At 57.9% G+C, this 12,975-nt stretch overlaps 1 protein-coding gene across 1 annotated transcript in view; it reads right to left on the reverse strand.

Moving 5' to 3' along the window:
- The window catches only part of SPTBN5 (spectrin beta, non-erythrocytic 5), a 46,252-nt gene that overhangs the window by 7,405 nt on the left and 25,872 nt on the right, over nucleotides 1-12,975 (reverse strand). The window contains 19 exon segments of the mRNA XM_021668799.2: nucleotides 333-545; nucleotides 811-997; nucleotides 1,223-1,479; nucleotides 1,558-1,695; nucleotides 2,584-2,730; nucleotides 2,886-2,976; nucleotides 5,703-5,875; nucleotides 6,535-6,612; nucleotides 6,851-7,039; nucleotides 7,255-7,417; nucleotides 7,663-7,784; nucleotides 7,920-8,033; nucleotides 8,864-8,978; nucleotides 9,069-9,184; nucleotides 10,940-11,032; nucleotides 11,158-11,349; nucleotides 11,455-11,604; nucleotides 12,067-12,234; nucleotides 12,646-12,750. Coding sequence (XP_021524474.2) covers nucleotides 333-545; nucleotides 811-997; nucleotides 1,223-1,479; nucleotides 1,558-1,695; nucleotides 2,584-2,730; nucleotides 2,886-2,976; nucleotides 5,703-5,875; nucleotides 6,535-6,612; nucleotides 6,851-7,039; nucleotides 7,255-7,417; nucleotides 7,663-7,784; nucleotides 7,920-8,033; nucleotides 8,864-8,978; nucleotides 9,069-9,184; nucleotides 10,940-11,032; nucleotides 11,158-11,349; nucleotides 11,455-11,604; nucleotides 12,067-12,234; nucleotides 12,646-12,750 — 2,811 coding nt within the window.

The following is a 12,975-nucleotide window of genomic DNA, read 5'->3' on the forward strand; positions in this document are numbered from 1 at the left end:
TTCCTTGCAGTGTTTCTCCCTTTGAATTATTAGCCTATTTACTTCAGTTTTTCTTCCTTCACAATTACATTCACCATTCTGAAGTCACTGAGGTATAATGGTCCAGGGAAGGTTCCAGATGATTCCCATCTAAAGCCCTGGTTGAGAACCACTGGTCTAGACAGAAGAAAAACAAAAGCCAACCCAGCCAGCGACTGGGGGAAGGAAGCCCTTGGGGGTGGGAGACCACTGAGCAGAGGAGACGAAGATGCCCAGGCCCGGAGCCCCTGGAGTTACCTTCTGGCCGCACTCGCCCTGGAGTTCCTGGCCCAGTGGCTCATCACTCCCCTCACCTCAGTCAGAAACTGCTGGGCCTCCTGAGCCTCCTGCAGCAGAAGCCGCCTCCGTGCCGCCTCTGCCTGCAGGCGGCCCACGGCCTTCTCCAGCTGCTGCACGCGGGCGGCCACCTCATGGGCAGCAAAGTGCCCAGCCTGTACCAGCTTCTGCCCCGTGCCCAGCACCACCCGGGTCAGAGCCTCGTGGCTGCTCATCTCTCTCTCCAGGTTCTGTGGGGTAGGAGCGAGAGGACGGGGATGCTGCTGACGCTTGGCGGATTCCCACAGTTGTGCTTGAGGCTTCATGGGACCCCACTAACTTGCCCCCCAAGGATTTCCCTGTCCCCATGACCCCCAAAGAATCTGGGGTACGCCAAAAGCCCCCACAGTCAGAGAGTTCCTAGCTAGGCCACAGGGGGTGCCATTTCCTTGGTTGAGGAGCCCCACTCGCATCGAGGCGAGGCCTCCCCTCCCCCCATCCCGGGTGGGCCCGCACCTGGTGCTGCTCCTGCAGCTGCCGCACAGCACTCAGACTCTGGCCACAGTCCTGGGCAGTGGCCAGAGACAGCTTCTCCTGCACCCAGGCCATTTCCTCGTCGGCGTCCCTGAAGAACTGCAAGAGGAGGCTCCGGGCCTCCAGGGTCGTCCTGCGCTCCTGCAGGGGCTCCCGCAGGCTCTTGACCCTGCAGAGGTGGACGGTGGAGGGTGGAGGGTGGAGGGTGGAGGGCGGGACCCAGGGAGGCAAGGACCATGGGTGTCAGTATTAGGGTGACCTGGTGACACAGATCACCCAGCTGTGCCCATCACCATGGGCAAGGGGAAGAAGTGACAAGACATCACTTAAGGGGCAGGGGTGGGGTCCCTCCAGGAAGGCAGGGAAGGGAAGATGAGGGCACAGGCCAATCTACCTCTGGAGCAGCTGCCAGGCCTGCTCTTCTACATCCTGGGCAAGCCAGTGGCCTTTCCTCACCAAGACCTGGGCCTGGCCCAGCAACGCCTCAGCCTGCCTGGCCTTCTTGTCCATGGCTGCCTCCAGCTCCACCTGTGCGCCCAGGAGCTCGCCCACCCCAGGCAAGGCCTGGCCCCCAATGGGGGCTCTCAGCTCAACCTCGATGGGCTCTAGCCAGCTCGACAGTTCCTCCATGCTCCGCCGCAGACGCTGGGCCTAGGGTAGACAGCGAGGTGGCCAGGAGGGGAGAGGCCCGGAGCCTGGCCAGCTACCCGGTGACCTGCACAACCTCACCTCGCAGGCCTTTTGAAGCTTAGCTGCCTTTTTCTGGAAGTTGGCTTGCAGCTCACCCCAGAGCGCTCCCAGCTCCTGCAGTCGCTCCTGGATGGCCCCCGAGGCTGGGGGGCCCACCTGCAGCAACCTCTGTCCCTCCTGCAGCCACAACATGAAACACACTTTATAGACTCAGGACTGCTGGCACCAGGGTACTGTGTGGACTGTGACCACTGGCACCGCAGCTGTAGAGTCCTTGCGAGCCAGCCGCATGTTCTTGGGCGGGTTTCTTTACCTCTCCAAACCTCATGTTCCTCATCCATATTGTAGAGAAAATAATGGTTATTTTGTTTAAATGAGATAAACTATATAAAATACTTAGCAGGGTGATCTACATAAAGGGAGCCAGCCTGGGGTCAGGACCTGCCCTTGCAGATGGAAAAGGGAGTGTTTAAAGAGGTGCCATGCCAGGCCTTGGTGAGGGAAGGCCCTCACGCCTGTAATCCCAGCACTTTGGGAGGCCTAGGCAGGTGGATCACCTGAGCTCAGGAGTTTGACACCAGCCTAGGCAACATGGTGAAACCCTGTCTCTACCAAAAATACAAAAAAGTAGCGGGACATAGCACGCGGGCCGGTGATCCCAGCTACTTGGGAGGCTGAGCTGGGAAGATCACTTGAGCCTGGGAGGTGGAGGTTGCAGTGAGCCGAGATCTCGTCACTGCACTCCATCCTGGGTGACAGAGCGAGACCCTGACTCCAAAAAAGTGGCTACGTTTTGACTCCACCCACAGGACTGCTGGCTATGTCCTGACCACATCAAAATGTTATCTTTAAAATTACTGAAAAAGTTTATTTTTGGAGACGGTTCCCTGGGGAAGCAACTGCTTCTCACTACTCTTCCACCTACACAACTGCTTAGCCAGGTGCTCCACACAAAAAGTACTGGGTAACACTGGCCACTGTCACTGCAGTTCAGCCCAGCTCTGGAGCACTGTCCTGCGCGCTGCCTGGAGAGCTGCCCCACGGCCTCCCCCCACAGGGCCTCACCCGCTGCAGCTCCTGCTGTTGGTGCATGCTCACATCCAGCTCAGCCTGGAAATTCTGCTGCTTCCGCAACTGCACCGGCAGTGTGGCTGGGTCCAGCAAACCTTCCTCCAGGGCCACCAGGTTCTTCTCCCTCAGCCACGCAGCCGCCTGGGCACATGGGGACGACAGGCCTGATGTCCACGGCTCTCCCATCCCCTGACTTCTGGGATGCTCCAGAAAAAGGGTGGCCTTTCCCTGGGGCGACTCCTTCTTCCCAACCCCCCGAAGTGCTGCGACCACCTCCGTCTCTTGGTGAGGCTAACCTCCTGGGAGTCCTGTAGGAAGGCCTGCAGCTGCTGGAGCTCCTCCAGGCGGTGGCGGCGGGTCCTGGCTTGCCTGAAGAGCGCTTCCTTCCTATCAGAAAGAGGCTTGTGGACCTGAGGCCACCCCCGGGGCCCACTGGGGTACACAGAACACAGACTCATGTGTGTGCCCGTCCAGCCTAGGTTTCCTTGGGTATATTTGGAGTCTGGAGTTTCCTTTGGAATAAAGGTACATTGCACTCCCCATCTGTATCTATTTGTTATAGGCTGGATTCTGTACCCCCAATTTTTTTATTTTTTAGACAAAGTCTCTTTCTGTTGCCCAGGCTAGAATGAAGTGGTGCCATCTTGGCTCACTGCAATCTCCACCTCCTGGGTTCAAGTGATTCTCTTCTCCTGCCTCAGCCTCCCGAGTAGCTGGGACTACAGATACCTGGCTCCAGGCCTGGCTAAATTTTGTACTTTTAGTAGAGGTGAGGTTTCCCCATGTTGGCCAGGCTGGTCTCGAACTCCTCACCTCAAATGATCCACCCATCTCGCCCTCCCAAAGTGCTGGGATTACAGGTGTGAGCCACCGTGCCCAGCCTGTACCGCCAAGTTCTTATGTTGAGGGTCTAACCCCAGAATCAGTTTTAGAGACAGGGTCTTTGAAAGAGGCAATTAAGAGAAAACAAGGTCCTATGTGTGGGTCCTAATCCAATGTGACCTGATGTGCCCTTATGAGAGGACACTGCTGGGGCAGACAGGCACGGGGGGAGGGCGGCTCTGCCAGAACAGGGAGGCCTCCAAGGAAACCCACCGCTGACACCTGGACCGTGGCCCTCCAGCCTCCAGGATTGTGAGAAGAAAAGGTTTATTCCAGGGGTCCCAGCCTCTGAGCCACAGGCCAGCACCAGTCCTCGGCCTGTTAGGAACCGGCCGCACAGAAGTGAGTGGCAGAGCATGAGTGCCTGAGCACCGTCTCCCGTTGGATCCACCAGCATCAGATTCTCACGGGAGCTTGAACCCTGCTGTGAACTGTGCACACAAGGGATCTAGGCTGCCGGCTCCTTATGAGAATCTAATGCCTGATGATCTGAGGGAGAACAGTTTCATCCTGAAACCACCTCCCATCCCCTGGGAAAAACTGTCTTCCACAAAACAGGTCCCTGGTGCCAAAAAGGTTGGGGATTGCTGGTTTATCCACCACACCCAGTTGGTGGTATTTTGGTACAGCTGTCTGAGCAGACTAACACAGTGTCTAAACCACTTTTTTGATCATGCATTGGTATTAGCAATAGTAATAATGATTTTTGAGATGGAGTCACGCTCTGTCACCCGGGCTGGAGTGCAATGGTGAGATCTCAGCCTACTGCAACCTCTGCCTCCCAGGTTCAAGTGATTCTGCTGCCTCAGCCTCCTGAGTAGCTGGGACTACAGGCATCTGCCACCACGCCCAGCTGATTTTTGTATTTTTAGTAGAGACGAGATTTTACCAGGTTGGCCAGGCTGGTCTTGAACTCCTGACCTCAGGTGATCCAACCACCTTAGCCTCCCAAAGTGCTGGGATTACAGGCGTGAGCCACCACGCGCCTGGCAGCAAGAATTTTTAAAGCAGGGCCTCCCAATATACATAATATGTAATACCTAACATTTATATAATATTTAATTTATGTACTATATATGTACCTCTACCAACATCAAATACATTGCCATATGCACAAAAATAGAAATTGAGATTTATAAAGTAAATAGAAGCTCTAATATCCCTCCTACCCACCCCACCCCTGAGGATCTCTCATACCTGAGGGTCCACACACTCCTCCCGACACTGGTACGAGTTTAAACCTCACTGCTAAAGGGTGTAGTGGGTGGGGAGAGGCTGGACTGAACAGAAACGTGCTCCCGCAGAAGGTCAGAAGCTGGGGGTGGGGTGGGAGTCAGGTGCTGGGGGCAGCGGGGCCTGCCAGGAACCACCTATGGTGACTGGGGGAGGGGGTGGTGACAGACCAGCAAAGCAATGATTGCATTCTGTTAATTCAAAGACCTCCACAGGTACCCAGGTGCAGTCCACCTGCAAGAACCGAGAGAGGGTGCCCCGGCCACTGCCAGGATAGCAGCGCAAGGAGCCTCAGCATTTGTAGGTGCTGGCAGCTGTGCTGGGAAGGACCAAAGCCCTCACCAGTCTGGGATCTGGCTTTTGACCATATCTGCCTTGATCTAAATGTCTGAGGAGCTGGATGAAGCAGCCAAACCCAGTGAGCTTTTACAGGGGAAAATGCAGAGCTGGGGTCTCATGGGCCATGCGGTCGCATGTATCTGTGCCTGAACTTCCATTAGATAACCTAAGACTTCTGTCAGCCTGCCTGTGGGGCCAGCACCGTGCTTTCATCCTCATCACAGCACTTGGGCTGGGATGCGAGGTTCAGCTGCTGTCAGGAGGAAACTGCCTAAGTCCCACCGTTAGTGGGCAGCACAGGAACTCAGGACTATGACCCTGGAAGGCCCACGCTCGACCACTGAGCCCTGCTACCTCCTGTTTCACCAGACATTTTTCTCTCAGCTCCTAGCATAAGTCTCTGTGTAAACTCCCTTTATCTCAACTGAATGTAAAAGGAAGTGGGATTTTCCACGTGGTGTTTGATGTCCGTAACAGGAAGACACACTGCAGGATCAGGAGCTCTGGGGAGCTCTGGGGACCCCCGGCATCTGACCTCAGTCCTTGGAAAAGGCTGGTGAGGCTGGACCAAGCAGTGGAAGGTGGGAAGGGAAGAACCGGGATGCCAGATGCCTGCACCAGCCCGCCCACAGCAGCCCTCACCCCAGGGACAGCACTACCTTAGGAGCATGGCCTGGCACCTGCCCAGGGCACTCTGGGCCTCGGGGTGCCCACCCTGCTGCAGGCTGCAGGCCGTGGCCTCCAGAGCACTGATCTTTCCCGCTTGCACCTCCAAGTCCCGCTCCAGCATCTTGTGCTTCCACAGAAGAGGCTCCACGGGGGCCAAGGGGTCCTGGCGGGAGCGAGGGACCCAATACTGTCCACGGGGCTGCCCACTCCCATCCCAGGCTACCTGCCTTCCCACCTAGAGCCGTCCTACCAAATGCTCATCCACAGAGCGGCTGCGCGGCCCAAGCACATCCCTCACATCACTCAAGGCCGTTTCAACCTTGAGGACAGCGATTCCCAGCCAGGGAAGGCTTTTGGGATAGGGATCAAGAGCCAGAATCTCTGGGGCCAGCAGAGCTTTTTCACAGAAGGTGAACACTCACTCCTCTGTGCTCCCCGGAGGCCTAGGTTAGTCCCCAGTTATCCTCTGATGCCTCCTCTGAGTTGCACTTGTCTGCTACAGGGTTGGGGCACTGGTGGGAAAAGTGAAACTTTAGGCATTTGGAAAGTGAGGGGGGCAGGGGTGAGGTGGCAGGAACGGGCCAGGCCCACACAAGCACTCTCGAAGCTCTTTGGTGTTCACGGTGGAGCCTGTCCACAGCTGCATGGGAACTGCTCCAGATGATGGGTAAGTAGCCGCCCAGTGATGGATGTGGCCCATGGAGGGGAGATGCCCCCAGAAGGGATCCCTGGCCTGGGGAGCTCAGGCAGCACTGGCTGGTTTGACCCCTAATGCTCCTCTTCTAAGTCCCCCCTTCCTGCCCATTCCTGCCGGGCACCTACCCACAGAACCTCACTGCCTGGGGTGTCTTCCTTGCTGGAAAGCCAACGTTCCATCTTCTCCATAGAGCTTAGAAATAGCTGGGAATGAAGGAAAAGGCAAGAGACAGTCGGCAGAGGATCTGGCCACAGAGGAGTGACCCTTCCAGTGGCACAGGTTGGGGAACCAGGTGCCCCGGCAGGCAGGAGTGCTGAGTGGTGGGGGGGGGGTCCCAGTACAGTAGCCCCTCCAGCCTTAGCCCTGGCCAGGGGCTGTGGGGTCAGGGCAGGCCCTGTCGGGTTGGGACAAGATGTAGGCTGGGGATGGGACTGTGCCTGCCTGCAGCTCCAGGGCCTGCTGCAGCTGCTGCTGGTGTTCCTGCCAGGCCCCTTCCAGGCTGCTCAGCTCCTGTTCTAAGCCAGCTAGGGCCTGGCGAATGTCAGGGGTAGACAGGTGCCCCGCTGTGAGTAGCCGTTGCCCAGTGCTTCGGGCCAGGCTGATGCTGTCTGTCCAGGAGTCCAGCTCGGCCTGGAACAGAACTGGGCTCAGATCACTGGAGGCTGGAAGCAGCCCGGCAGGCAGGAGGAGAGGTGGGGAAGCAGCTGAGGGGTGGGACGCTGGAGGATACGGGGCCGGATGGGACACTCAGGAGGTCCAAGAGCAAGTGGGGATGAGAGGAAGGGGAGGGTGGGGCCGAGCGGAGAGGAGGGCCTGGGAGAGGCTTGGGCCAGCTGCCCATTCACCTTGTGCTCCTGGTGCTCTTCTAACATTCGCCGGGCTTCCACAGGGCTGCGAGGAGTGGGGCTCACATCCATCTGAGTCCGCAGCCTCTGGGCATCGACCAGCAATTTCTGCAGCATTGCCTGGAGTTTCTGAGCTTGGTGCAAGGCATCCAGCGCCTCCCTCCTGCCCACAGCGCTCATCAGCTAGTCCCCAGGCTTCAAGCCCCTCTCCCCCGTGCCCACTGGTGTCTTCTGTCCCTTAATCCCCTCAACCACAGGAGGGCCCACCGGCTGGAGTTACTGGGGGGATAGTACAGTTATTTGAAAGGTGGAGAAGGAATCCTAGGGGAGCACAGGGGCTGAGGGGAAGCATGGGGACTGAAATGCTGGGGGATGGGTCAGCTAGGACGAGACCTGCAGGGTTCATACCGCTTCTGGGCCCCGCTCCGGAGCTGCCACCAGCTGTTGGTCATCTCCTGCTGCCTGTGCCTGAGGCCATGGGCTGCCTCGGGGCTTCTCTGGCAGAGGCGGCCCACCTCATGCTCTAGGGACTGTGGGGGAAGCTGGGGTCAGAGACTGGGCCAGGGGAGCCCTGGGGTACCCTGGCATCCCAAAGCCCATCCTCCCTGCTTCTGTCCAGGGTCCCACTGAGGCGGCCTCGGCACAGCTCCACTGCAGCTGCGTACCTCCACCTGGGTCTGGATGGGGTGAATTTCCCGCTCCAGCTCCTCGTGTTTCTGCAGCAGCCTCTGCATACTCTCCAGATCCTTCCCGCAGTCCAGGGCCTGGATCAACGCATCCTGGGGGAGGGGCACAGCCAGTCACCTGCTGGGCCTTTGCTTCAGGTCCTCCTTCCTGGCAAAGGGCCCGGCTAGGGCCAATGGCTTCTGTGTGCACAGCAAGCACACGGCGTGATTCCCTTCCAGTTGCCGCAGTGGGGCCCAAGCAGGGCCCTGACTTCAGGGGCCAGAGATCCCTTCCTTATTTGAGGGGATCATTCAGAGGCGCGACCCTGGGTTTGGAGTCTCCTCTGAGATAAGAACTTCACATGTGTGCTGCTTCCTTATACAGTCTCATTTGACTCTCATCCCTTGAGAGGTGAGAAAGAAAACGGAACAAGGATGGGCAGACAGGCCTGTGCTATCATCTGAAGCAGGAGCCAGCAGAGTAAACAGCCAGGCGTGCCCAGCACAGGCAGCACCTGTTTCACACGAGAGCTTCATAGACGGGGTTCTAACTCTGCCTGATTCCCGCCCGGGTCTCTGTGGTTGTGAACATAGTCCCAGGGCAAACCTCCTGAAGGGTTGGGCTGCCTCAGAGATGGGAGGAAGCAGAGAGGGTGTTTTCTGGCCTCTGGACCTGTGTTGTGTCTGGGGACCAGGTTCCGGGGAGAAAGGAGACAGGGAAGCCCCCACTGAGCTTGCAATGGGCACTTCTATGGTCCTGAGTTGATCCGAGGGCCAGCACATCAGACGCCCCTGGTGCAGCCCTGGTAGGACCTACCTCCGAGTACCCAGCTGTACAGGAGAGGTGGGTGAGGGGTGAGAAACATGGGAGACTCTAGGCAGCACCCCTCCCCTGACTGCATTTGCTCACAGCCCCTGCCAGGACCCCTTTACATGTCATGTACCTTCTCCCGAATCCTCTCGGTGACATTGTCCAGCTCTCGGGACAATGTGTGTATCTCCAGGGCCCCTTCAAGCTGCTGCTGGTACCGGAGCAGGTTGCCATGGAAACTTGCCCACCTGGCCGAGGGGTAGTGTTGTCACGTGGAGCCTGAGGGGGCCTCTCCAGCCCTCTCCCAGCCCCTCGGTTCTCCCCAGCCTGGGACTGGCCTGTTGTTGAGCTGGCTTCGCCGCTGGCAGATGATCTTGACTTCCTCAGGGTCCCGGTTCTTGAGTTGGAGTGACAAGTCACTGATGCTCCTGATGCGGGCATCACCCACTGTGTCCTACAGGGGAGGTGCAGGTGAGGACGCTGGCACCCCCCACAGAGCCCCTTCTTCCCACCTCAGCAGGCACTGGGAACGTGTCTGTGCCCCAGAGCATGAGGAGAAGCGTATTTGGGCGGTGGGAGGAACTGTCTCCTGCCTCCTCTACAGTGGCAGGTGCCTGAGGTCACCCCATCCAGGTGAATTGAGCAAGATCAGCCTGGAGCCTGGAGCCCCAGAGCCATCTCTAAGCCCAGGAAATGGAATCCCTGGGTCGGAGACCACGTAGGAGGGGAGAGTGGGCACATGCTAACAGAAACTCTTTTTTTTCTTTGAGATGGAGTCTCACTCTGTTACCCAGGCTGGAGTGTAGTGGCGCAATCTCAGCTCACTGCAACCACCACCTCCCCAATTCTCCTGCCTCAGCCTTGTGAAAAGCTGGCACTACAGGTACCCACCAACAAGCCTGGCTAATTTCTTTATTTTTAGTAGAGACAGGGTTTCACCATGTTGACCAGGCTAGTCTTGAATTCCTGACCTCAAGTGATCTGCTCACCTTGGCCTCTCAAAGTGCTGGGATTACAGGCGTGAGCCACTGTGACCACCCACAGACACTTTTAAAATGGAAATTCAGCTTCTTGGATAAAGAGAAGCAAAGGGAGGCTGTGGAATGGAACCTGAGCTTTGGCTTCCTGGGGTTTGGGTGTCCCTGCCCCAGGACTTGCCTGAGCTGAAGCGGGTGCTGCTTGGACACTGGGCAGGGCTTAAAGGTACACAGGGAGGGGTCCGCCGCGGGTCCGCCCTGGGGTGTGGTTGCAGGCCTCCTGCCTATGGCATCTGTGGAACTTGTTTAAATTTCCACAGCACTTTCCTATGAAGTGCCTCATGTGAAATAGACAGGGAAGGACATTCCTTTCCTTTTATAGATGCCAGAGAAGAGCTCAGAGGCTAATGTGGCTCCTTCGTGGCAGAGCTAGGATTTAAGCCCCGCTCCTTTAAAGTCTAGCTCTCTTCCTACTATGGCATCTGGTACAGCATCTATGAAATTCTACCATCAGCAAGGGATGCCCTACGTTTAAGCACCGCTGCCTTTTAAAGTTATACACACATACACCGGGGGACAGGATTAGTACATTTGGTCTTTTAACACCTGATTGTGAATACATTTGCCAATATTTTTCCCCTCTATACCACATAAGAGATGTTTTGTGCCTCTGTGCGTGTGTGTGTGTGTGAAGGGGCGGGTGGGGGGGTGACGAGACGCTGAGATGCTGAAATAGTCACACTGAAGGCGGATGCCGATTATCCACCACATCCAGGAATATGTCCTATCTTTTGAAGATTTTTGAAATAATTATAGACGCACAGGAAATTGCAAAAGTCACGCAGAGAGGTCCACATGCCCTTCCCCCAGCTTCCCTTACAGTAGATCCTATTCAACATTACAACCAGGAAGCGGACGTTCGTATAATACTATCGACTGGACCAGACTTCATTCCAGTTGTATCAGTTTTTCAAGTATGCATCTGTGCGTGGCAGGGGACACAGGTCTATCACAGCTAGAGATCCACATACCTGCCACCACACACACGTGCTCTCTCACCTCCGAGATGGGTGCTACCCCCATTCCAAAGAGGAAGGAGCAAAGGTGAGGTGAGGGATCCTGCCTCACGGCATGGGAGGAGCAGGCGTGGAGCACATGCCCTTTCCCTGCTCTCAACTGGATTTACAGTGAGGGATGCGTGGCCCACCTCTACCCCAGCAGGGTCCCCTCACCCCAGAAGCTCCTCGGAACTCGTGGAGCCGCCTTCGGAGCTGCAGGCAGTGCTCGAGGTCCTGGCCCAGGTCGCCAACACTCACCATCACTTCCTGTGAAGGCCCAGGGTGCGCTGTGAGCGCCGGCCCACACCCCTGACACCCACTGCTGGGGCTCCCTCCTGTCAAGGGAGGGCTCCTTCCCCCATCTCTCAGCCCAGGCCCAGCTGGGGTTACACCTTCTCCTGGATCCAGGCCTCTGCGAGGTCTACTCTTTGCAGGAACTCCAGGAACTTCTGCCTGTCCTCCAGCTCCTGGCCTCTGAGGGCCACCACTTGCCTCAGGTCCTCCCACTGCTTCCGCAGCCCCTGCAGCCGCCGGGAGACCTCTCCCGCTCGAGGGTGGCTCTGTGCCAGGAGATCCTCACCCTTCTGGAGGGAGAGAGGGGACACAGGACCTTACCTGCTGCCCTTCCTAAGACCTCATCCCTCGGCCACACTTTGGGGCAGGCATGGAGCTGAGGGCCCAGTTGTCACCTTGGCAACAGAGATCAAGACCTCCTCATGGGCCTGGACTTCAGCCTCAAAGGCCTGGTGTTTCAGCAGGGGCTTCAGCTTCTCTCTCAGGTCCCCAGGTGGGATCAGCTCCTTCAGCCGCTGGGCCTGCACCTGGATCCAGTCCTCCACCTGGCGGGGGTGGGGGTGGGGGTGGGGCATGAACACCACATGCTCTGCGGTGGCGGGCCCCAGATGCCACAGGCCTAGCCCCCAGCCATACCTAGGAGGCTGGCTTCAGGGGCAGGGTGGGCAGCGCCTGGTAAATGAGCACTTAAGGTTTCAGCTGGGGAAGATGTGCTGCAGGAAGCAGCTGGATCTCATTGTGGAGATGTGACCCCTGCTCCTGGGACCCTCCGCTGCTCTGCTCCCTTCCCCACCTCTCTTTGCCCTGGCCCTGCTAGCGCTCTGGACGCTGGTGGGGTCTCCACACAAAGCAGCTTAGATCTCATGTTCTGGGCTCCAGCACAGCCTCTGGGAAGCCATCCACTCCTGGCACCTGTTTCTGCATCCACAGCGTCATGGTGCGAAAGCCAGCTGAAGTTGTCAAGTGTGGTCCCCTTGGAAGGCCCGGGGTTGGGGGTGCCCTCTGACCTGGGTTGCAGCCTGGGTGAAGCCGGCCATCAGCAGCGAGGCACGCAGGGCATGTCCCCGGCTCTCTGCCAGCTCCTTCACTCTGGCCCGGCGCTGCAGCACGGCGGGAAGCGGGTCCTGCACCCGGGGGCCCCGGAGCGCCTTCAGCCTCTCACGCAGGGCTGCCTCCTGTGGGGCAGGGGCACAGCTGCTGCTCTCCCACCTTGGGCTGTGGCAGGGCCTGGTCCACAGGGCTCACAGTCCTTTCTTTGGGGGCATCGGAGCCCTTGCCTCAGCCCCGCATGGCTGAGGGCTATCTGAGCCTCCCAGCTACAGGCCAGACCTGGCTGCTCCCCAAGGACCACATGGTGTGGATGGAGCGGAATAACTTCTCTGGGTCCCTGCAGCATGGCCCGTCTCACCCTGGGCCCTCTTGTTGAGCCACCCATACAACTTGCTCAGTCAATGCCGACTAGGCCCCCAGCTTCGAAGGCTCTTCAGCACTGCCTCCAGGAATGCACCAAGTGCCCTGAGACTCCCTTCAGGACTCTCTCCCGACCCCCACACTCTGACCACACCGAGGCCTCCAGAGTTCATTACCTTCTTGTCCTGGGCAGTCAGAACCTTCAGGAAGACCTTGTGCTTTCGAATCAACTGCTCTACCTCTTCCACCGAGCTCCCCAAGGGACTGGTTTTCAGGGATACCTGGATTCACAGAAAAGTCAAAGAGGCCACCTCACCTTCCAGCCAGCCCGCCCCTCCAGCTGCAGCCTGTGCTGGGCTGGGCCCATGGGCACTCTGGGCATAGCAGGGCCTTGGGAGTGCCCACTGAGCTCGGGCATAGAGCTGTATGAACACTGGGAGCCCAGGTTGGGAGGTGGCAATGCCTCATCCTGTGTACTGTGTGGGGAGTATGACCAGCCTCTGGCC

This window comes from Aotus nancymaae, unplaced genomic scaffold (genome assembly GCF_030222135.1).
Source record: "Aotus nancymaae isolate 86718 unplaced genomic scaffold, 86718_ANA_hifiasm-v0.15.2.pri h1tg000011l, whole genome shotgun sequence".
Taxonomy (NCBI): Eukaryota; Metazoa; Chordata; class Mammalia; order Primates; family Aotidae; genus Aotus; species Aotus nancymaae.